Source organism: Cinclus cinclus, chromosome 2 (genome assembly GCF_963662255.1).
Source record: "Cinclus cinclus chromosome 2, bCinCin1.1, whole genome shotgun sequence".
Classification (NCBI taxonomy): domain Eukaryota; kingdom Metazoa; phylum Chordata; class Aves; order Passeriformes; family Cinclidae; genus Cinclus; species Cinclus cinclus.
Window position 1 is genome coordinate 112,479,388 of NC_085047.1, and position 25,231 is coordinate 112,504,618.

Below are 25,231 nucleotides of genomic sequence, written 5' to 3' on the forward strand. Positions count from 1 at the left end.
ATCGAGGGGCCCGCAGCTGGACACAGCACCTGAGCTGTGGCCTCACCTGTGTCCAGTACAGAGCCATAATCGTTGTCCTGCTCCTGCTGGCCACACTATTGTCGACACAAGCCAGGTGCCATTGGCCTTCTCGGCCGCCTGGGCACACCTGCCTCATGTTCAGCCTCTGTGACCAGCATCCCCCAGGTCCTTTTCCTCTGGGCAGCTTTCCAGACTCTTGTTTCCTCAGCCTGGAGCTGCAGGGGCTTCTTGGGACCCAAGTGCAGGACCCAGCAGCTGGCCTTGTTGAACCTCACACCACTGGCCTCGGTCCTTCCTTCCATCCAGCCTGTCCAGATCTCCCTGCAGAGCCTCTCTGCCCTCCAGCACATCAGTCAGTACTCGTTCCCAACTTGGTGTCACTCCCTGGAGCCTCCAGCCGCACCGGCACCACAGCAAGGCCGGGCTGCAGCTCCCCACAACACTGCCTTGCTCTGGCCGTCCCCGGCAGCCCAGTATTGTCCCGGTATTGCCATGGTGTTATCCCGATGTTGTCGCGCTGTTATCCCACTGTCATCCCGGTATCCTCGCGGTGTTGTCCCGGGGCCACTCCGGCGGGGGCGGAGCCTGACCCAAAGACCACGCCCCCGATACGCACCCGCCCAATCGGAGCCGGCGTAGCCACACCGGGGGCGTGGCCACAGGGTGCTCCTTCCCGCCCTCACGCCCGCTCTCCCTCCTCCCGTCCCGTACGACGCCGCTGTCGCCGCTGTCGCGATGTGGCGCAGCGCCGGCCTCGCTGGCGACGCGCAGGTATCGCGAGCGGCCCGGGGCTGGCTCTGAGGCCGGGCCCGGCCCGGAGATCCAGGCGGGCGTGTGTGCCCCGAGGAGCAGAAGGAGCGGGGGATTGTGTGGTGGTCCTGGGTCTCATGGGGCCCTGAGGGGGCGGTGGAGGGGCCGCAGGTAGAGCGGAGCGTGGTGGGGGCTGTAGGGCGGTGCCAGAGGCACCCTGGGCTGGTGAGGAGTGAGTGGGGAGGGGGCTGGCTGTGATTGCTTGCTGGGGTTCATCGCCAGCTGGAGCTCTGCACTGCTCGGCCCCCCCTCCCACCTGGATTCCCTTCCCTGGGCTCACACCAGGCAGGACATGAGCTCAGGGTGACTTCACCCCTGTGAAAGAAGTCAGATTTCCTACCTCCAGGCACCTGCTGCTACTGTAAGGACTGGACAGAAAACTCCTGTTCTCCTCTGGCTGTATTTGCCTTTAACATACTCTTATAGTGCAGAGAGATGTGGAGAAGCTGCTTAAACAGAGAAAACAAAACCTGTCTACTGTAATTGCAGCACTGCAAAGACCTGTGCTTACAGTGGGAACTACAAATGAGAGTTTTCTCCTTACTGCAGTTTTTATTATCTCTACACCAGTTATTCACACTGTGCTTTATTTGAATTCAGCTTCTGCTGGTGAACAGAGATATTTTATGTACCAAATTTTGCTCCATAAGTCTGAGCAATACTGAATTCTCTCTGTCATCCGTGGTTGTTGACGTGCAGATGACATTTCTCTAAAGACTCCTCTTCCCATTTGTTTGTTCCATGCTTTCTTGAAACCTAGACGAGTAGAATTTTTTTAGAGTCACGTTGTGTGGTGCTGCTTGACCTTATGAACATTGCCATAAGCACTTCCTGGATGCATCTTAAAGCTTACAGTTCAAATTAAAAAACAATCCTTCTTCCATACCTTCATTACAGCTCTGAACCTGCAGAGGTGGGACTGACCTGTCCCAAAACTCTCTGGATTTGAAAGACAGCTGGGAAAGAAATAGAGGAGGAAGCAAAACTGAAGGGAAATGTTCAATCTGTGGAAACAGGGAAGCAGGAAGAATTGTAGGGAATGGCTGGAGAGATTGCCTTCTGTTTGTCTTGTGTGTCTGCTCTTGAGAGGTTTGTGGGGATGGCACATTTGGAACCTGTAGGAGATTAGATTTTGTCTGTTAGCCTCTTCCCTCTGGAATAAGATTTGACACATAAAAAATCTCTTTTTGTCAGCACTGTTCTCAGTGCAGTGTGAAGCAATACTAAGATACAACTTTGCATTCTGAAAGTGTATTAAGTGATTGATGTTTTAGTCAAAACCTGTCAAAACTTTCTTTTTCTTGGTGTGTGTGTATCAGCCTTTTTCATATCCAATATAGCATGCATTTGTGTGCATCAGAAATTGAACTTAATGGGTTTTTTTGTACAGAAATAGCTTTGTAATTTTGAAATTAACATACATGCTGCTGGAATATTGAATGAAAATCGTTCTATAGCTATAGTTTGGCAGGAGAGGAAGCTAGGAAACATTTCTGTTTTACCTTGGGATTAAATTATTTATGTGAGATTGGGTTGCAGATGTCTGGAAATAATTTTTGCTCTTCAAAAAAAGATAAATTGGTTTGAAAACATGTTCAGCTTCCTCCAGAAAAGTTGTTGTAATTTAGGACTGAGGATCTTTTAAATGTTTGAATTAATTAAAACGCTGAGTAATTGTATCCTTTTTGACAGTCATGAAACACCAGCTTGGTGTATGCTGCTCACATTTTAAAATGTGAGTGTTAATTTTTGCAGCATTCTCAGATGCACTGCATACATTTTGGGTGAAGAAACACATGCAGAGAGGTAATACTGTTTACTTTAGGCCATTTCAAAATTAAGATTACAGTCAAAGGATCAACCTCAGAGACTTTTGGATTTGATTGCTGGATAGTTCTCCTTAAAGTTACAAATTTCTGAAGTGATGTCATAGAGAGGAATATTTTTGTCCAAGAAAAGAAACTGAAGCAGAAAAGCACTACAGTGTCTTTGGTTGGTTATTGGTTTGTTTGTTTTTGTTTTGCTTTGTTGTTTTATTTCAGAAGGCTGAGACCAAAGAGGAATTTGTGAAAGTTAGAAGGAGGGATTTGGAAAGGCTGACAACTGAAGTTATGCAACTGCGGGATTTCTTACCCAAAATAGTAAATGGAGATATCTTGGGGACATTCCAGAAGTTGGATGCTATTGAATCAAGTGAGTAGCACTATCTTACAAGCTCTTGCAGTTTCTGCCAGAACTGCTTAGAACAAAGTGTTGTGCCCCAGAAATAGTAGTAGTTTGTGGAGCTATTCCAGATTCAACTGTGTTGTTCAGTGACTGCTTCAGTAAATTAATATGTTTATAGTGAAGAAAATTACAGGCTGCCTTAGGAATAATCAGAAATGTCAAATTAATCTTTAAAAATATTTTACTCTGGATAAAAACATACATACATAGTTCAGGCAGTAAGGGAAGCTGTATGAGGAAGAAATAGTTGTTTTCCTTTGAAAATGGCAAAAGCATTTTGTTTTTCAAAAGGTCACTGTGCAGAAAAAAAAAAGCCTACAAAATAATGGTAAATAGCAGTGGGTAAGAATTTGAAGGAAGAGTGTGTTAATCTGTCTTGTTTTTTAGCTTGTGTACTTTACTAATAATAATAAAAAAAAAGATTCTGTAATAAAAGTCCTTTCACTCCTGTCCATAAAGTCCAGTTTTTCAATGTTGAGTTTCTCTGTGCATTGTTTTTTTTTTTAAATTACCCCACTCCCAGCATGCCATCAGGGCCAGATAGGAGTCAGCTCCATCCCTTGCCTGTAGCTTACCTGCAGCTGTACAATTTACCTGAATTTGGGTTTGCCTGAAAAGACATGGAACAAGCACTGAGACAGATTACAGAGAGTGTGTCTCTTCTAGAATATCAAGTGGTAAATGGGAACTTAATTTGCAGCAGCCAGCTAAGGAAGAGCAAGAGAGGGGCTCAAGGCCTGTGTCTGACAATGTAATACAAGGGGCAGAGTTTCCAGCTGCCTCAGTGATCCACTCTTTGGGAAACTTTTTCTGTGTCACAAACAGTGGATAGGCTCTGAAAGTGTTCTCTTTCTGCTGTTGCAATGCATTGTGTTTCCAGCTGTGTTAAGTGTTCAAGATCCTCAATTAGCTATTACCTACCTGTCTTGAGATTCCTCTCACTGATCCTTCTTACATTCCTTATGCCAGGCATCAAGGAAACACTCTTGGGGCCACCCAGAGCAGGCTCATGGCATCAACATGGGGATTTTAAGGCTCCTTGAAATGTTGTGCTGTCTGCCCAGCATTCTGTGGGTCCTCTAGGGCAGGGCCTGAAACTGACTTTGAATTCTCTTGAGTCTTTCTCCACAGTGAAGATTTCTCTTGCAGGTAATGAGGTCATTTCAGTATTTATTCAGGCTCTGGCCATTGTGTGCCCCTACAGCTGGATAAGCCAAGTGGAGGTTTTTGCTGCTTTCGTCTTCTCCTACCTCAGCAGCATGAAGTAAAGCAGACTGAAAAGAGGCTTTGGAGCATACAAATCACTGAAGGTTGGACATCACAGGAACACAAGCAGCCCTCACTCTCAGAATGGTGCTGTGTGCTACATACAACCTCTTGGTATGGCATGTGAAGCTCACAGGGGTCCTGGCAGCTCCTGGAGACGTTTTTTCATGTTGGTCTTAGAGGAGCCTAATGTGTGATCTGTACGTCTCCAGACTTCCCTCAGCTGTTGCAGTTTTCTGGGTACTGTTGAAGTGTGCTTGAGCAGCAGCCTCCTGCTCCTCAAGAAGTGCAGATTACAGTTAGAGACTTTCAACACCTCTGGCCTATTCAGCTGTGGGACTGATAGAGTCTTGAACAGCTTTGAGAAACCTTGAGATCTTTGCACATTTCACTGCTGTGTTTAGGTCAATAGAACTCCCATTTCCTGAGGCTTCCTGGGGTGATGTCTAAGATCTGAGCTGGCAGTGCTTTTCAGGCTGCTCTCAGGGCCTCATTAAGATTCTTGCCAGGGTAATTGTTAATTTTGAAAAGAGGGTTCTTTTCTGTTCTTATTACCCTTCTCACAGGAAGAGTGCTTGGCTCCAGGAGTCTTAGAAGTACAGGTCAAACAATTTTTCTGCATTATTATGGATATGTTTAGTGTAACTCACTCCACTTGGAGAGTAATAAAAATAGCATTTCACATTGATCTAGCATTTGGATCAGTGGAATTGGAATTCCATCACTTGTTGGCATTCATCCCTATTGTACTCAGTTCTCCACCTCCCAAACCTTTGAGATTAGATCTCTAGTCCAGAAAATCTCTTGGTATGACCTATAACTTTCTGTGGATGAGAACGAATCTACCTCACATCTGAAATGGGAGCCTTCTCTTCTTTCCTGTGCCCAGTGTCTTGTTCTGCTTTTGAGTCTCTATCTTGGAAGCACGTTCCACTTCCCAGAGTCTGATTTACCACTGCAGTGGTGAAGTTATATATTTCTTCTTTGTGTGAAGGTACAATTTCAATTTTTTTATTTTGCTCACCCAAGTTGGTAGTGAAAGCTGCTTCTTTCTCTTCAGAGTAAAGGCCCCGCTGGGAGGGCTGCCTGGGCATAGCAGGGGAGCTTCCACAAATGAGGAACAACTAGAAGTAAGTCTCTTTTCAGCAGCTTCCACTATTCTCCTTTTTTTCTCCTTCTACATAAAATATTGTGATACCTTAGAGGATGTTGACACATCCTTCTTTTATCTGAAGCCCTTAAAAAAGTCCAGGTTGCATTGTGTTACCACTCAGTAGTCAATATTATTCTCCTTGTGGCTCAGGTTTCAGGTCCTTTGAAGTTTGCTGGTGAAGGATGTGGCATCTTCATGAGTCTGCTGGCTAGATTCAGGTTGGATCCATCCTCTCAAAGGCTGGAAGTGAGTCTTCTTTTTCTGGAGAGCTTGTTTCCTTGCAGGGACAGGGATTTTCACTGGATGAGCTTAACCTGGCAAGGCTAAACAGGTTCTTGGCCTGCTGTAGGTGAGCAGAGCATGTTCTATTCCCCCTCAAGACATCTTCAGTCAGCTTCTTGGGACTCACACTCACATAGTCAGAAGTGCATGAGACTGAATTTTCTTCACTTGACAGAAGGAAAGTTCCTTGCCACTGACCATAGTTATCCTGAAGAACTTAATTAACCCATTCCTCCTTTCATTCTTTTCCTTTGGACTGCAGGTTGAAAAGAAGTGAGTTGCTCAGAGAGCATGTCCTGGCACAGAGATATTTCTCAGCAGTTAGCCCTTGCCTTGCCTCTTTGCTTTCTGCTAAAAAGTGTTGCTGGCTTGGAATCACTCAAGGGCTGAGTGGAAATGTCTTCTACCTCTTCATATTAATCACAGCTTTTCTCCTTTTATACGGGCTACTCAAGGCAATGTGTGTGTATTTAAGATGATAAACTTGTCAGTTAGGACCATAGCAGGAAGATATTTCTTTTCAAATCATGTAGAATTACTAAGTAGAATGCCAGAAGCCAAGTCCTTTGTTTAATAAGAACATATTTAGATAATTTTAAATTGTGTTGCCTTTTATGGTCGAAATTGATATGATTTTTGGTGATTCCATTGAAAAAAATACTGTCACATGCCTGGGGAAGTATTTCAAGTGTATTAAGCCATAGACCAAACTGTCATGTTCAAGGGTGTGGTGTTTGAAGTGGGGTGTATTTTATTTTTTTTAAACTAACCAAGGTTACAGTAGATGTTGTTCGGATTTTACTTTTTGGAACTACTTAAAACATGTTTCCTTTTTTCAGTATAGATACTGAGCATCCGAGACCTGGTTGTTTAAAGTAAAATACCATACACACCTGTAAAATGAACTGAACTGTCCTTCTAAGAGAATTTTTTTTTAAACAGGCATCATGCTGGTGAAATGGAATACTTTTAACTTGATTTCTGTTCACTAAAATAAAGTGCCTAAATTAGAATGAATTTCTGGTAACATCAGAAATTCAATAACATCAGAAATTTATTTTATAAAGTAATCATAAAATTTTCTTGTAACTGATACAATGTTTAAATAGTTTATAATCATAAAATCACAGATTGTGTTGAGATGGAAGGGATCTTAAAGATCATCCAGTTCTAACCCCATTGCTGTGGGCAGGGACAACTTTCACAAGCCCAGGTTGCTTATTCTACTTTATAAATACTGTTTAAAAATATTTGGAATAGTTGCTTTTCATTCCTGCTATCCATGTAAGTTGTAAATTGTAGATTGAAACCCTCACTTTTGACTACTGTTGGTATTTTTCTTATGTTTTTAATACAGTCACTGACTTGGGTAAGATTTCGCTCACAGAGTTTTAATGGAAACCAACAAGAAAACAAAGTAGAAAACTGAGTAATTTTTTGAAAATCTTCTCAACCCTCAGCATTTAACAGCTACATGTGATTTTTTAAAATCAGACGTGTTGCTTTCTCAGAGCTGTTGCCACACAGCAAATTGTGAGATTCCCGTTTAGCCACAGGGAGGTGATCTCGCACAAGCAAACGACTGAGGTACCTCAGTAAAGTCACTTCTGGTGGGTTCTCTTTGCTTTAATGCCGCCGGCCAGATGACCATAATGTGTTCCTTCTTTCTTTTATCTGATTTATTTTGTCACAGACCTGGAGAAGAAGGAGGAGGAAATAGAGCAGCTGAGAATGGATTGTGAGCACTTCAGAGCCCGTCTGGAAACGGCCCAGGCAGATTGCATGAGAGAGAAGAAGGTAGATCTGCTGCCAGGATATTGATATCTGTGTCTTTTGAGTTTTAATTGCAAAAGCAGTAATGATAAAATTTTCATTTTCATGTCACAAAATGAATCCTCAGTCTCAAAAACAATTTGGGATTTCTATCCAGATAGTCATGCGTATCCATATTAACATGTCAAAGTATAAAACACTGGGTATTTGGGAAGATTGTGCCATAGCTGGAATCAAAAGGTCCTTCACATAATCGGTTCTTGTGAATTTAACATTGCTATAACATATTTGCAAAGAGGGCAACAGAGAATAGTTTAAGCAGTGCAATATACAGAATGAAAGCAGCCTCTCTTGGTTTTCTGTGAGCTGTGTACATTTGTTTAGTGTTAATAGTCTTTCTCAAAGCACCTATTGATCCAATTGCTATGTACAGTTGAGAATCAAAGAGCAATTTCAGGGCTCCTCTTGCTCTGTCAATATTGTATTTAGTGATTATGAGAAGGGAGATTCTTAACAATTAAGGAATAGCAAAGACACTGGCTTCTCAGATTGTGAAGCCGTTTGGGTTCAAATGAGTCTCTCTGTGAGAATCAGTGGTGATTATTTCCTGCAAAAGTTCATTTCCTTGGAGCCATCTTCAGTAGTTGGGGTTGTACAGCTGGCATTTTCCAGCCTTGTGATTGTACAAAGACAGATGAACCACAAAACTTATTTCATTTTTGAAAAGGAATAGTGAAGAGTTCAGAAATGCACTTTCAGTGCACATCTGCGTAAATGAGACACTCTGGAATGAAGTTTGGCATGATGGAATAGTTGTCAATCTGGATTCCTTATTAAAAAGATTATATTGAAATTTCTTATTTCAAAATAAATATATTCTGGGATAGATATTGCAGTTCAGCAATAGGTACAGAGTTCATTTTGCTGTGCACTGAGGGCTTCAGTTGCAGGATAAAATCCCTGTAAAACTGAATGCTGTTGCTTTAGATCCTGACGAAGTAAGTCCCACCTATGATTCTTGTTAACAGTACAAAATAAAGGGCAGGTGCTTTGGGTTTATGATTTATTTTGGATGAGTTTTACTTAAAGCATGGATAGTTTACTAGGAACAGTTGTTTTGATGTTTCAAAGCTCTTCTCTTCATGTCTTTGCTGTTGTGTGGTGTGAGGCAGTTGTTTGACTGGGTTCTGTTAAATGCCAGGAAGGTGTATTTCAGTGGATTGTGTTCATGATGTGAAGTCCTTTAGCTCTTCAGGTTACAGAAAGATGGTATGTGTATATGAGTGATTTTTATCCCTGTTAATTACTTTTTGGTGTTTTTCATTTGGTTGCTGTTCTGCTCTAGGCATCCTTGTGTGGAGTTTCTGAATTGTTTTCTACATATTTATCTTCTGAAGGAGAAGAAAATTATTCACTGAAACAAACATGGAATAAATACATTTCTGGTTGAGCAGTGTCCTTTTCTGAGGCCATCATAAATCAACATTTTGCATTCCAAATTCTCTGTGCTGTGTCACTGTTTAGGGCATTGCTGTGCTTTCTGAACCTGAGCAAAACTTGAAGTGCACATGTTATTCTTGGCTAATGTCTCCTTTGTCTGTCTTTTTGCACTTCCATACTTGGGCACTGCTGTGTTCTTGTGCCTTGACCTTTTCCTGGAGATGGTGGTGTTGCATAGCACAGGGATTGATTGCTGGGTGATGTGAGCTCTTAGGAGTGTTGCTTCCAGCCAGGTTATTTGCTTTTGCAGGCTCCATTTATTTTCCTGGCTCTTGCATGTACTGTTTTGTTTTCCTTGCCTCATATCTTTGTTCTGGTTTTGCTTTTGATCTATTAAAAATTCTGGCATTTTTTGTGCTGGCTTTGCATGCTTGTTGGGGGATCTAGATTTGGTATTATTGGGTTTTGTGTCTTACTCAGTATTAGCATCCAAATGCAAATAAAATTAAAGATAGATTTCCCTAAGACTAGGACAGTGTGGAAAAGACAGAGAGAATATAGGGATTAGGCAGGAAGATGCCTGAGGACATTTTGTGGATACACATGGTGGCAGAAAAGCTGATTGGCCTGGAAGTGAGTCATGTAAAAGATGGAATTTGGCTAATTTGCTTAAAAATGATTGAAGTATTAAGAAATAAGAGACTTTTCCTGGGAGATTCTGCCTGTGGAATCAGCAGCAAGTGTTAGTCTTTTGCATATATAGGTGAGAGAGACTCCAGAGAGTAAATACACACAGTCTACTTGAGGAATTAAACTTGAACTTTAGAAATCCTCACCTGTGCTTTCCATCAGCAGCAGTGCAAATCAGGCTGATAGGTGTGATCAGGAGGCTCAGTAGGTAGTTGGTGACAGAGCCAATGCAGCTAAATGCAGCCAATTATGTAAATTTTCAGATGAGTTTACATTTCTATTCTTTACAAACCCTCAATATGAAGCATTGAGGTGAACCCCAAAACCAGCAAGATACGTAAATTCTTGATGACAATACATGGTTGAAAGTCTTGTTCTGTTTAGTTGCTTTCAAAACTGACATAGGAAAGATTCCTTCTTGTTTCCCCAGACCTCATCCTGACACCAAGCACTGGGAAGGCTGAGCTGAGGAAGGTGTTTTCTGCAGTGAATTTGAAAATATCATGTTTGTAAAATGGGCAGAGTAAGATCCTTCTGTTTTGAACATTGTGTGATCTGTGATTCTCTCTCTTTTAATATTTGAATTAGCATCATTTTCCTGGACTGACCTTAGCACTAATACTACTCTACCTGGAGTTAGCTGGGAGCCCCTACCCACCCTAAGACACAGATTGCAGAATCCCTGCCTTGATCTTGCTGTCTGTGCTGGCTCTAAAAGTCACTGAGATGTGCAGCAGCTTTGCTACTCCTGTGGCAACTGGTAGGAAGCCAGTGAGGCCTAGAATCCTGCCCAATTCCATGATATTCTTCTGGCCAGCTGCCCATGTGATTGGAAAAAAGTACTGCCAAATAGAAGTTGTGTTCTGGTTCTGTAGGTTGATCTATTCTCTCTATGTTTTGTGGCAAGAACTACTTAGCAGTTCACTTACGTGATCATAGAGTCATTGTGTCACAGAATGCTTTGGGTTGGAAGGGATTTTGGAGTTGTGTTACCTCATTCCAACCACCTACTGTGGACTGGGACTACTTTCACTAGATCAGGTTGCTCAGAACCTCATGGATGCACAGTGGTGCCTTGGTTTTGTAATGGAAGGTCCTCCAAACTTCAAACCTTAGCTGTGTTTTTTGGGGACTCTGTCTTTCTTTGCCACTGCTGCTCAGATCTATGCCAATGGAAAAGAGTTGGAAGAGACAATGGTATTTATCCTAGATATCCAGCAAATGTTCCTTGTCGGCTGGAGCAGAAGCCTGTTTTGAAAAACAAAACAACCTTCCCCTCTTGTGAGATGTTTCCTGTATCTTTTGGAAGGTGTCAGGGAAGGCTGGCCCCTGATGCTGAAATCCCCTCTCTCTTGAAGAGACATGGAGCTGTTTGCTCAGTGGGAGATGTCTCCTATCAGGCTTCTCTAGGTGCCACTCAGTCTCAGTGGGTCACTTGGTTTGACCTTGTGGACAGTTTCTGGTTCCTGTCAGCCTGCACTACTTAGAGCTCAGGAGGCAAGGAATGTGTCTGCAGCTGCTCTGGGTTACCCTCCATTTCAGAAATGCCCGTGACTGTGTTTCTTGTTCTGTCCCTTAGCCTAGAAACTTGGTGTGGGAGACGTGAAGTGCAACCAAAGTTTCCTTACACTGTTCCAGGAGAAACTGGACCTGCTCCAGGAGAAACTGGACCTGCAGCAGCAGCTGAGCGAGGCCAAGCAGCAGCTCCTGCAGCAGGCAGAGTATTGCACAGAGATGGGAGCAGCAGTGTGCACCTTGCTCTGGGGGGTATCCAGCAATGAGGAGGCTGTGAAATCCATTCTAGGAGGAGTAAGTATGGCAGCTGAATACTGACCCCTGGGAGTGCTCTCAGGCCTTTGAAACAAGGACCTTTAAAATAAGGGCCTTGCTGTGGAGCACATTTTGAGGATGCATTTCAGGAGCTGTCTGGACAGCAAAAATGTTTCCTGTTTTGCATGTTCTTTGGGAATCATCCATTTTGGTTTAAGAAGGGTTGGAGCTGTAAAGTGTTATGAATAAATGCAGTAATTATTTATTTTGTTACCAAATGGGGGTTATCTGTTTCCCACCACACACAGCTGAACTGGAAGCAAGGCTACAGTTAGCACAATGTAAATATCTTCATAAGCTAACAGAAGGAGAGAATAGTTCGTGGGCACATGCAGGAGTTTTCCCGCCTGTGGAGAGCTTGGAGGAGCTATTTCCATGGAGAAAAGACAGATCAATTGAGTCTCAACTTCTTTAAATCTTTCTGCTGCCTTAATACATAAATGACTCCTGGAAATTTAGAGACCCTCACTGCTCATGGATAATATTAAATCATCAATATTAAACATGAGCGAGTAGACTGTTTGAAAAAAAACAAAAAACCAACAAATGCAATAACAAACCACAAAACCAAAACAACAACAGTTAATGGCAATGGTAATATTGCAGCTATCACGATTTCACTGCTAAGTGCAGCTGATGGAATTAGGAGGGACTAGGGCAACAGGCCTGATAAAAATATGGTTTTCATTCTTGACACAGCCAACATGAGAAGGAATTACTGTATTTAATCTGAGTGAACTGATGCCACAGTTTCTTTTGGCTTGATTTTTCAGCAGCATGATGAACAGCTGAATGAAAAGGATTTAGTTCATTATAGTAAGTGGTAAACCAATGTGTTTGTAAGAGTTGTTCTAGTTGGGTGTTCCAAAATACAATTACAACTTTATATTGGATATTAGAAAGCTGTACAGTGATGCCTAATTAATTACACCTTCTGATGATTCCAAATCCAAGCAGCAGCAGTTACTGGGAAAAACATCTGTAAAACACTGTATGAAGCAGTTAAAATGTAAAGAACAAGGCTGGTTGTTGAATGCAGTCTTTAGTATTATTATTCAGTTGAATTAGTTAAAAACAAAGCTGTTGCCTGAAGATTTGTTTGAAGGTAAAAAACCCAAAGGTGAAGTTATAATGCTTTGGGGGGTTAGATTGATTTGAAATGCAAAATACTTCTCTTAGTCATTTCCAGAAGTCATTAAAGCCTGTTGAACTGCTGTACTTCAGGTGAAGATCAGAGCAACATTTAGCAACATCATTTTCTTGGGATGGTGCATGTAACACTGTAAAAAACGTGCCTGGGCTTGCAACAAGATTCCTAGGAAAAGCATAAATGGATTATGTGGCATTGTGTCAACCACAGATTGCAACTGGCAGTGAGTCAGGTCGTTAAAAGATGATGAAGATTTTGTTTGGGTTATTTTGGGACAAGCTGTACAGCTTGTAGCTTCTTCCCTCCTCCCCTGAGAAGTTGCTGTGAACTACAGAAGTGTATGAGAGCATCAAGGGTGCTTTGAAACTGTTGCTGATAATTAAGCACATGAGGAAGGTGGCATCAATTCAGAATCATGTCCTGCCTTACAGAACAATGCCCAAGCTTTTTTTCAGTCTTTGAAGCAATACAGAAGTTGGTGTTTTTTCCAGTCCTGTAATGCAAACAGACTGAAATGATGTTAGTGACCAAGGTACACTTTGTGTCCATAAGGGTTGGGAAAATCAGAACTTAAGCAGCAGATTTGAAATGTGACACAGGTAGTTCTCAAGACAGTGGGGGAGAGATGCCTGCTGGTTTTGCCCATGTTCCTAGAGAGAAATTGAAGAGACATCCAGAGAAGCACCATGAGAGAGTTTTCAAGGTTTCCTACCTGCATGTACCAAAAAAAGAAGTAAGTTAATTCCCATGAGAGTATTTTAGATGTCTTTCAAAAAGCTTCAGCCAGATATGATGGGCTTCTCATATGGAAGTACAACCTGGAGGTTGGATTTTAGAACAGTATCAAGGCTTGCTTCAACTTGAGTAGTTTTGGATCCTACAAGGTGTTTTGCTACTTCAGTTGTCTGATATGGTGACAAACGACTTTATATTTTGTGGCAGCAATTTTTCATGTTACCTGGAGCTTTCACACAGGAGTTCCACAGATAGCAGAGGGTTCATTGCACCATGTGAGCTCAAGCACCTTAATGGCTGCTTTCAAAGCTGTCCTTATCTCAATGTGTGTGGGTGACACATTCTTCAGTCCCATGAAAATGCCATCAAGTTAATAAGAGATTGTGCAGAGTGTGCAATGTTTGCTATTTATAAACCTGATGGGTCTGTGCTGGAGCTCAGTGCTAGCTAAGTAGTGGCTGTCTGGAAAGGAGGATCAGCAGAGAGGACCCCAGTGAAACCTCAAGAGGTTGGGAGATGCAAGATTTCTCTTGTTTTCTGTGTTTTGTGTGCAACGTACCAACTACTCAGCGTGCTTAGTACCCTCATGTTCCCATGTGAATATGTATTTTCATAATGACCTCTTGGGATCTTCATTTTCTCTCACCCTCCTGCTTCTTGAGCTGTAGTCAGTGCTTGTGTTATAATTGCTGTCTTTGAGGAGTGTTGTCCATATAAAAACTACGTCCTGCACATGCAGAATTCCTCTTTCTCTGTGATCCCTTTGCTCCTGTTGCTCTGGGGCCACAGCATCATTTGTGAAGATACTGTGTTGACAGCCTGCTTTTTGTCCCCTCTTGCTGAAGTCACCCCACAGGAATGGTACATCTTTAATGTGATGAATGTGCAGCAGTGGAGGAATAAATAAATAAATGTTACCACTAGCTTTGCACATACTGTGAAAGCAGTAATTTTGCAAAAATATTAAGATTTTCAGTCACTTTACAAAATGAATAGAATCTCGGGCATTTCTTGAACTCTCTCATTGGGTCACTGCTGGGAATGACTAAAAGTTTCAGCTGCTTCATGAAACAATTAGAAAAATTATTAAAGACACTGGGAAACCCAGCATTATGGGCTCTATGCCACACTATTTTGGTTATGAAAGCCTTCATCTGCTGTGTGAAATAGAGTTCCAGCAATGTTTTACTAGTCAGAATTACCAATAAACAGAAACAGGTCTCTCTGTCCCTCTTTGTGGACTCTGCACCTCAGGGCAGGCTCTTTGCCCTGAGCTTTGTACCAGGTGATGCTCCCTCAGCTGAGATACCTCCAAATGGAGCAGGATTGCAGCTGAGGGGAAAAGAATGTCCCACAGTCACAGCCTGTGCTTCTGTTTGTGTGCTCTGCTGTGGTGATTTTTTTTTCTTACGTGACATGGTTGACTTAAGCTCAACTGTGACCCAGGAGAGACCTCAATTTCCTTTTCCAAAGAACTTCTGCACAGTCTATTACTCTCCATGCTGTACTGAGCAATTAATGACTCCTATTAGGATCCATTTGAATTCTGCTTTTTTTTTTCCCTTGGGACTTCATTGTTTTCTTAGAAACTTCATGTTAAGTCTCCAATCTTCAGCTGATGTTGACAAAAGCTGCTGTAGTAGGGCAGGTAACTGTAAAACACCTGGTGCAATTACTGCAAAACAGAGAATGTACTCACTTCTGATAATAAGCTTTATTTCTGCTGGTTGATTATGTATTATTGTGTGCTTAGGAGGTAGATATGTAGTAGTTCAGTATTTTTATGAATAAATATAGCATTGAGTAGCTTCCTGTTTTCTTCTAAGGTAACGGTTTCAGTTATTAGGGGATCAAACGTCACTCAGTGAATACATGGTATTTTCTGTTGTTTATTTGAAGTAACTGGACATTTTAATAATTTGGAAGATTGGGCAGTTTTACTGTAGCATCTAATATTTATAGTTGCTATAGTGTGTGTAATCTTTCTTCTCCTCCATACTTGCAGACTAAAGCAGTAAAGTTTTTTGCAATCACTGCCCAGACCATGGAGAGCTTTGTGAAGTCATTAAGTGAAGACATGAAACAGCAGGATTTGGATTCTGAGGAAAATCAGTTTGTTTTAGCTTTGGCAGGGATTGTAACAAGTAAGTTAATGTTGTGTGTCAGAATAGCATTCCTCACCTACTGGGAATGTGTATTGCCTCATAGAGGCTGCAGTGAGTACAGCTTTTCAGGTTAAGTTGTCAATGTTGGTATCTTGGGTGACTTTCTGGTTTTCTAAAGTTCTATCAAATTTTGTTACTGACACTTCTATTAAAGGCACTTCTGTGCTGCCTGTGACATTGCTAAGGATTAGACGGGTAAGAGCCATTGAGTTCTGAAATTCCCTATTGCATCTCTCAGTCTGGAATGAAACGAGGACCATTGTACCAGTGTACATATTGAACAATTTACTTTGTGAGTCACCAGTGATGCCAACATCTACAAGATGACAAATTGCAGGTAGTGCAAGTAGATCAGTCCTAGCTTAAGACATGGACTAAGGATTTTGAAAGTGCTTAAAAATTTTGTTACTGTCACATACACTGCACTTTCACTGTATAAGAGAAGTAGAAGGTTATAAACCTGACTTCCATACTGAGTTGTTTTTTGTTTTTGTTTTTTTTTTTTTTGTTTGTTTTGTTGTTGTTGTTGTTGTTTTTTAGGGCCAAAAAATAAGTAAAAAGCCACATATCTGTTGTAGAATGACTGTGCCTGGTTTGGGACGCTGTGAGGCATAAGGTTGATACATCATCTGAATTTCTGTATTGTTCAGTGAAACTGTAACTGTCAAAATTACAATAAAGACATCATGCAAGATAGATGAAACAGTGGATATTGGTATAAATAAGTGAATCTTGAATGAACAGCTTTTCTGAGTGGCATTTGTAGGTGTTGGGATGTCAATAAATATAAGATAATAAAATTACTATGTGATGCATTATGCCACTGTACTGAGTGGGGGGCAGGTATAAGGGAAAATAATAAAAGAAAGTCTGCTTTAGAACAGTAGCCTTTAGAAATAATTTCCTCTTTTAGTTTGTGCTTGAATAATGCCACACTTGCAGAGAGGTAGGAAAATAACTTTTGAGTAGATGTTTATAAGAGTCTTGGTTGTGTGATGTACCAGGTATATTGAATTGAGTAGCTGTAAAACTCTACAGTCCTGTTCCTTTAAAGTGGAACCTATGATGATCAGCTTTGTTTCAGTCGCACATTACCTGTGGATGAATACAGCCTTTTGTTTCACAATTTACTGTGTTGCTATTGGGCATTCTGAATAAATGCTTTGGTTACCAATGCAGAATTTTGAAGGAGCTTGACCAGTGTTTGTTGTTCAGTATTTGCTATGTAGGTGCATGTAGTCTGAAGTTTATATCAATGCCATAGTTCATTCTTCACAGCTGACATATCTTTTTAGTGGTCCTGATAATTGGCTTAAACTTTTGTTTGAAACATGATTTTTGGTGATGTTTTTTGCTTTCCCACAGATGTGGCTGCACTGGCATGTGGCCGTGAGTTCCTGGTCAGTTCCAGTCAGGAATTACTGGACACTATGATGCATCTCCTGGGAGAAATGAAGCCAGGACTCTGTAACAAATTTAAAGTGTATGTTGACCCTTTTTTGTCCCTTTCAAATGAAATGCATGATCTTGCAGTGCAGCTCAAGTCATGACAATAGTTTTCCCACTCTCCCATTATTCCTTTCCTGGAGAGGAAACATAATTTTTGGAAGCTCTTTTCCCAGTAGCATTCCTTGCAGGTACACTAGGGTTGACTACAAAGCTTTATCCAGGTTTTGTGTCTCTTGGGAAGTCTCTTAAGCACCATAGTATTGTGAAGGTGAGCAGGGGTGCCCTCTTCTAGCTTGGGAGGGGGTCATGAGTTTGGTGTGAAATAAGGAAGGTGTGATGTCAAGTTTTACAACAGAGATGATGTGGGAAATGTGAACTCATTTTTATTCCCTTTTAGTATGAAGTGTAAAATGTCACATGTCCTTAGAAGAAAGTGAATTGTGGATCTTCGAAGAGCAAAAATTAAATCGTTTTAGGCTCCTTAGCAGCCAGACTCACCACACCCTGCAGTTTGTAAGAGACAATGCCTGAAAAGTGGCCTTGCAATGCAGCTTTAAAGGCAAGGCCCTGTTGCACAGTTCAGCTACTGAAAAAGTGCTTTTCAGCTGATGGAGAGATTAAATAAACAATTGTCTTTGCCTTTTTCTCCAAGACCTTAGAAGCTGAAGCTATATGGCCTTGACTGAGCAAATTACTGTGGCTTAAGGAGTGGCTCATCTGCTGAATTGTGGGTATTGGTCCTGTACACCTGGTTCCTTTGTCCATGAAAGTTCTTTGAGCCACTGTGGTAGTTTTTCCATAAATACACAAACAATTCATACTCCAGGCAGCTGTCACAGCTCAGCTGACAAACAGCAGCCCTGTCAGCTATAGTAACTTGACCACATCCAGGCACACATTTAGGCAGGTTGGATGTGATAGTCATGAAATCAGGCTGGGTCTTCACTTGGAGGGCTTTTATCTTGCCTAACCTCAGCTGTCAGAAAGGAGGATGTCAAGCATTTGCTGACTGACCAGGCTCCTTCCCACAGTCACTGGGAGGAGATGGTGCTGTCTGGTGATTGCTTGTATGAGGGGGAGCAAGTTGCCCTCTGAAGGTTTTTGCCTTTCCCTGTTGGGTGGTGAGGGGAAAGCTGAGCTGCCTGTGCTATAGAGAGTGCCTTGATGATTTGAGATCAGTTATTTACTCTGTTTCCCAAGCATTGGGCTTGAAGGTCAGTGGTAGGGATTTTTTTATAACATCCCAACTGAAAGAATTGTATGAGAATCCCAATTTACAAAAGAAAAGGTAATTTGTGCCTTCATGTGTGTAAAAAAATCAAACCATCCAAACAGACAAAACCAAAAAACAACCCTGAAAAGAGGATCCATACTGTTTCAGAATCTGTAAATGGGATAAGAATAAAAGAGGACTTTGAGAGGAGGAGGGAAGATGTTCACACACACACACACACACACACACACACACACACACACACTGAATTTCAGGTGGATGCATGTCTATGGGTCCAGATAAACTATTTTTGGTCATTTCATATTGTATTATTGTAATTTGATTTAAGGGCTTTCTTCTGAGTTTATACCTTGGGTTGCTTGTTACTATACTTAAAAATCTGCCTGCTTTGCAGAAGAATTACCCAGAAGAATTACCCATTTAATTATTGTAAACTTGGCTGCCAATACAACACTGCTGGTAAAATATACCTAGAACAATCCTGTGAGGTGGCAAGGAATTCAACAGGGGCAGCTTTGTAGGCTAACAAGTGGAAGAAAGCTTGCATAAGAGGTTGCTCAAGGTGGCTGATAAATGAGAAATATTAAGGATATGTTACAATAGCTTGAATGTAGTGCAGTGATGATATTTTCTGATGAATGATGTTTTCTGATAATGATATTTATCCCACAGAAGCAACAATATTTTTTTCCATTACTCTGAACTTGCCATTGGATTAAAAAAAAATTGCTGTATTCTGACATTAGAGCAAATGCCAGGAAGGACATTTCTTCATGGCCTTGTCAGAGAATGAGGGAGCCTAATTTGCTCAAATGATTTAGTGCAAAATGTTTCCCAGTGTTTGTCTTTCATGTCCATAGTAGAAAAGAAGTCCCTTTTTTTAATGAGCTCTATATGTGTCTTGTCACTGCTCAGTTTGAAAAACCTGTTACTAACACACACTAGATTTTTTTCTTATCCATTTGGGGAGTTTTCCAGTTTGCAGTTTCTCAGCCCAGAAAAGAAGGGTTTTGGGGGGTTGATTGATTTGTTTTTGTATTGTTCTTTGCATGTAAGGCTTTTTAGCTGCTGGTTAACCTTAATTAGCATTTTCATAAGCAGATGTGTCAGAAGAACTCCCTCTTCTCCTCCCATAAGGAACACAAGCCAGGACAAAGTGAAAGACAGCTGTGAGACAGAGATATGAAGGTTGCCATAAATTCTAGTGCAATTTCAAAATTAGGTGAAGATGGACTCTGGAGTCATCATAAACAATGCTTACACATACATTTATATGCTTATTCATGCAGATAGATGCATTTTTAAAACTACACCTCGCAGGTTAAAATGTCTGTTCATTATTCTGGAAATGCAATGTGTTTTTCTTAAAACATCACTATAGCTTTATGTGGGAGGACATCAATTTATAATCCAATTAGTTGAAGTAAATATTTGGCTGTTAATTTTCAGTGCTGTGGTTGTCTTTTGCTTAGTTCTGAGGTTTTATGATTATTTTCCAGCTTTTATTTTTGAGAATATTTTTCACTGCTGTGTGACAAATCAGGGGAAACTGTGAGTCCAATTCTAGTGAGCTGATAAAGAGAGGAAGAAGCTGATAACTCTTCTCTAGTTCTAGCAATCCTGTGTTCTATTTGGATGAGTATATAAACAAAAAAATTACAGGGAGAACCTGTCACTGATTACAAAACTGCTGTGATAACCCCTGTAGTCTGTGAGCATGGAATAAATATATCCCAGCCATCAACCTGAGTGCTGAGACTGAAATCTCAGGGGTGTCCTTGCCTTTCTGAAATAGCAGATGTGAAAGACTTTGGGTTTTCTTCTCATTGGTGTAGGGTTTATTCAGTGTCTGTAATTGTTATACAGTCAATAAACATTTACATAATTGTTTGTAGCTATAATTCAGTGGTTAAGAATATTCAACTTTGCTTTTGTGGCAGTTGAAAGTAGCCAGTAAAGAGACATATTTAAACATAATAGTACATTTTATATACTAATCCCATGTATTAACAAGACAAGAAGGGGCTTTAGCTGTGCATTTAGTTCTAGATTTTAAAGAAAGCATTGACAGATACAGTAGTATACAAGATGTTAATTAAATTTGGCTTGTCTAAGTAGGAAGATTATGAAATGCATAATTAAGACTCACTCCAGATTTTAGAAAAAAACATCAGAAAGTATTGTTTGTCCAGTAATCATTTATGTCAGGTTTGCTTCAATAAGCACTTTTGCAATTATTATTCAAAAAAATATTTACTAAAATGTGCTGATACTGGAGGTGAAGGTGGGTATTAAGGGACTGGAAATGCTTCTCTATTGTGCCTAGGTGAGTGTGTTTAATTAAATATGCTGTTACACATTAATATGCCACTGCATTGGTTTCTGGGGTGTTCTAGCACACCAAAAACCTCAGCACTTCCCTGGATCACCACCACCAATCCCTTTTGTCTGCACAAAGCAAACAAGTGAAATAAAAATACAAACACAGCAGTGCCATTTTACGTCACTTTATTTCTAACTGCAAATGTCAAACAGATTAAGGGTGAAAGACATTCTCAAGAAATGTTAACATTGCCATTATAAGATGATGGTTTATTGATTATTTCCATTCTGGCTGATTACAGGTAGTGCTGTGCTCTTTTGTCAGGGCTTGTTCTGGAAGCCCAGAGCTGCAGGGGCTGGATGAAAAGAAGTGTATGGGCTTTACCAGCTGCAGTTTCAGATCCAGAGCACCTCTCCCTGCTTGGCAGTGGCCACTGGTGCAGTATATTTAATAAATCTGCTCTTTCTTCTTTCTCCTCTTTAGTAAGTGAGGTGATCAAACTCAGAGCACATAAGTGTCATCTCTTAAAACTCAGTTTAGCCTGCAGTGGGTCACTACCTTTTCTGCTTTCTGAAGGTGTCCACACAGTGTCCAAAAGTCTGCTGGTGGCATAGGAGCTGAATCCATGAGACCTTGTTTGAGAATTGGATGTGAGGTGTGAAGTCTATTTGGAACTATCATTTCCCTTTTGTTTGGACATGGTGTCAGTGCAGTGACATGCAGGTTTATCTCAGGCATGAGACAGAGCAGTAGCCAAGCTGGCTCCAGAACAGAGAACATTCCAGCTCCTCCCTGGGACTTTCTTACTCTTTTCCATGTGTTTGGAGTATGCCATTTTGACAGTAGAAACAAAGGTTTGCACAACATTGCTTATGCATAATTAGAGATTTATCTCTGTTACCAAAATGTAAATTATTAGCACAGGCTTCTGCATCAGTTCACGCTTGACACAAATGACAAAAGATGCTGAAGAATGCAAAGAAATGAAAGGCCCTTACATCTCCTTTCTTTCAATTCTAGGCTAATGCTAATGTCACTTTACAATGTGAGTATCAACATGAAAGGCTTGAAGTACATCAGTGAGAGTCCAGGTTTTATTCCCCTGCTTTGGTGGCTGTTGAATGGTAAGTTGCTCCAGAAACCTTGTCAACTGTGACTTTCAGGATTCTATAGGTTTGCAATGGATGTTGCAAATAACAAACCAGAAATCTGTATCTGTAACCTGATTAGCTTTTGACAGAATAAAAGTAAACATGAAGGGCAGATAGCTGGAGGGAGGTGTGCATTTTCCACAAAGTTTTTGGCACTGTATGTAATATTCCATCAATGTAAAATTTAAAGGTGGTAGATTTAAGAGTAGGAAATGGTGAAATTTGATGAAGTGGTTTAAAAAAGAAGCCACTTGTGTCTTCACATACCAACCTTAAAATAAACCTTAAGGGGAAACCACATATCAGTTCACTACCATTAACAAAGGGAAATGTACACATCTGGGGGAAGAAGCCAAGTCTGTAACTACACTGACCGATTGCAAAAGAGTCCCTTTCTGAAGAGAGGCCATATACTTTAATAGGATTTGGAGCTCCAGGGCTGGAGAACTATTCCCAGCTATGCCTTTAGCCAGTGCAGGACTCCAAGGACGTCAAGGACTTGTGTTGTCACTGTCAAGTACATGGGTGACATCGAAGCTCTTCTCTTTGGGAGGCTTCGAATCCCTGTGCAGGAGCCAGCAGGGATTGTCGCTGGGCTGGGCTGGCAGCTGCATGCACAGCTCGTGAGGGACAGCAGGGGGACAGAGCTGTGACACTGTCCTGCCTGGGCATCCTCAAGATTTATGAGATTTTGGTGTGCAGATAGAACTGAGGTTAATTATCGCTCCGTTCTGCTAAAGCCCTGCTAAGGTACTACTGCTAAACACTTGGAGCAGCTGAAATGAGGAAGATTGCATCTGTTTTTTCCAGACATTATTTTGATGCTGAATTTTTGAAAAAGCTTTGGTTAGGGTTGGTAAACTGAAAGCTATTTGTATAGCTCATGGTTCCCTTAACTATTTTACAGAAAACATAGCTGCTCAAGCTTTTCATCAAATAATTTCCTGCTGTGGAATGCCACAGGCTTTCTCTTCCAAGGTTTCAGGAAATTAAGTAATCCTTGTAAGGGAAACACCATTTCTACAGGGTTTTTAATATATTTTGATAAAAATGGGATCCTCAGAGAGCATCAAATACGTGGTCCTTTGTTCAGCTGTGCTTTGAAATTTTACATGTCTTAGTCCAGGTATTCCTTTTAATTTATGTTGGCTAACATACACATAAGCTGTTCTAGCAAAAAAATACCAATTCAAAGTACCCTCAAAGAATCCTATAGATCTCTGTAGTTTTCCAGCATTTAATCTATCTCTAAATGTCTCTACTTGGAAAATCTAGCACCTTCCTCCCACTCTTGCTCCTCTCCCGTTTCCCTGACCAGCATCTTCAGGTTCTGCTAGCCATGATTGAGCTCATAAACACCTGGAGCTGCTACAGTATAAGGTCCTGTTTTTTCCATGCTGGAGAGTAGATCTCTACCCTGTGCTGGCAGAGTGTCCTGGATGTGCTGCCTGCCTGCAGGAAGCTTCTTCAAAGCCTGTTTTGATTAAGACTTATGACATGACTCAGCTTTCCAGTTTTGTATGCTTTTATCACCATTCCCACTAAGAGAGGCCCCAGAAATCATCCTCTGATATTTTTTTATTTTCAGAGAATCATCCTGTTTGCTTTTCCATTGTCATTTTACAAGTGTCCATGACCTCAGCCTGTACCTCACTCCCATCTTTCTCCCACTGCCTTGTATGCAGCTGATAACTCCCTCAAATTCCTTCTCTGAGTTCATAGTCTTTGCCTATCCTTGTCCCCTGAAGAAGAATGTCCTTCCCACTAAATGAAGAGGGAAAATAATTGACTCGATTGTCTTTATTTCCCTTTGTTGTATCTGAAGCAAAGAGGGATTTGATTCAAGTTGTCTCACAGCATTTTCGAAGAGATAGAAATGTGCCTAGATGCTGAATACATTGATTGGAAGAGAAAGAAGGGGAAAAATCTAATAAAGGTTTCTAATGGAGTAGGAATATTAACAGCAAACTAGCCTGCTGTCTTTGGAAAACTTGGATGAGCTGGTGTGACTTCATGTTCACCAACAGGAATTCTTAATAGCTCTTTCTGCTGGAGGCTGTACTGATCACAGGAGAAAACCAAATGTTTGACACAATTTTTGAAGATAATGCAGGTCTCTGTAGTTTTAACATTTCATGAGCTGGACTGTCTTTTTCTTCCTTATTTTTCTGCCTTTTAAAAACTTTCTGAAAGATGAACACCCTTTAATAACCAGCACTGGTCACTGAATCCTCTGTGTAGATATCAGCTGTGCCTGCCTACACCTTCCCAGCCTGGTGCCAGCATAAAGCACATGAATGATGACTCAGATTTCTGTCTGTGGAGCAGCTTGTGGGAGCAATAGGGTGCTCCTCTTGTGGAGCACCATTTGTTTGCAGAGCAGCTGTTCCCATCTTGGACAAAATAGGCAGCTTTAGCTTCCTCCATCAGCTGCTGTCCCTGTGTTGGTGTCCTGGCTGAGGGTTTCACATAACTTTCAGATTAAAGAAGCCCTGTCTTCAGCCACAGAAAAAGAAGCCTGTATCATATTGGGTAGAGAGCCACCTGAGATTTGTCTTTTTTTTTTTTTTTCTGGTGTTTTCCATCTAAAGATGCAATAAGACATCCATTCTGTACCTCCCAAAGAAGTGGATTGGAACATGACTCTGCCAAGGATCTCTTGAAGAATAAGAAGTAACAATCAGCTCAGGTATTAATAATAAAGACTAAATTTAATATTTTTCATTTTTGATCATGCAGAACATCTGCCTGCAAATGAGTGCTGGAGAAAAGGAGTCTAGGCTCTTCTCTACTTTCTCTGGTTCAGGTTTTTTGGTTGGTTGGGCTTTTTGTGTGTCTTTGGTTTTTTTCCCCCCACTTTCCTTTTCTTTGAATGCAGTTTAAAAAAATTGTCTCTTTGCATACTTGAAAAGCGTGGAATTCAGAGACACTTTGACAGTGACATTTCTTGTCCATAGCTGGGAAATTGCTCCAGGTACTTCATTAAACAAAGCACAAAAACAGAAATAGGATTCATTTTAGATCTTGCCCTTCAGTCTCCTCCACCACAGTTCCATGTGGAAATCCAACCTTGTTTATCCAAATTCTTTGCAATTTATGCTCTCTATTAGAAATGCTTGTGTGAAGCACATTCTCACTTTGCTGCCTGCACCCTCAATATTTGCTTTTCATGACTAACTCTGAAGGTTTCTAATGCCTTGCTCTTCTGTCTGAATTCATTATGGCTGTGAGAGCTTTTGAAATTTCAGGTTATTTGCATGGCAGCATGTTATTTAAAAAACATCTGGACAAGCAGAACCGTCATATTTATAAACTGATGTCTGCATTAAAATAAATTCTGGTTCATAAATGAAAACCAGTCTTTCAAGTGCGCAAGAATTTCCTCCTCTTGTCATAGAACCATAGAATATGGTGAATTGGAAGGGACCCATCAGGATCACTGAGTCAAACTCCTGACCCCAGAAAACATCTCAAGAATCCCACCATGTGCCTGAGAATGTTTGTCCAAATGCTCCTTGAACTCTGGCAGGCTT

General features: G+C 41.1%; 1 protein-coding gene across 1 annotated transcript in view; it reads left to right on the forward strand.

Annotated features, from left to right (window-relative positions):
- The first annotated feature begins 756 nt into the window (after window positions 1-756).
- Window positions 757-25,231, forward strand: part of HSF2BP (heat shock transcription factor 2 binding protein) — a 29,858-nt gene continuing 5,383 nt past the window's right edge. Inside the window, exons 1-7 of the mRNA XM_062488150.1 lie at window positions 757-792; window positions 2,874-3,024; window positions 7,452-7,555; window positions 11,321-11,470; window positions 15,382-15,520; window positions 16,907-17,024; window positions 21,568-21,671. Of these exons, the coding sequence (XP_062344134.1) occupies window positions 757-792; window positions 2,874-3,024; window positions 7,452-7,555; window positions 11,321-11,470; window positions 15,382-15,520; window positions 16,907-17,024; window positions 21,568-21,671 (802 nt within the window). The remainder of the gene's footprint in view (window positions 793-2,873; window positions 3,025-7,451; window positions 7,556-11,320; window positions 11,471-15,381; window positions 15,521-16,906; window positions 17,025-21,567; window positions 21,672-25,231) is intronic.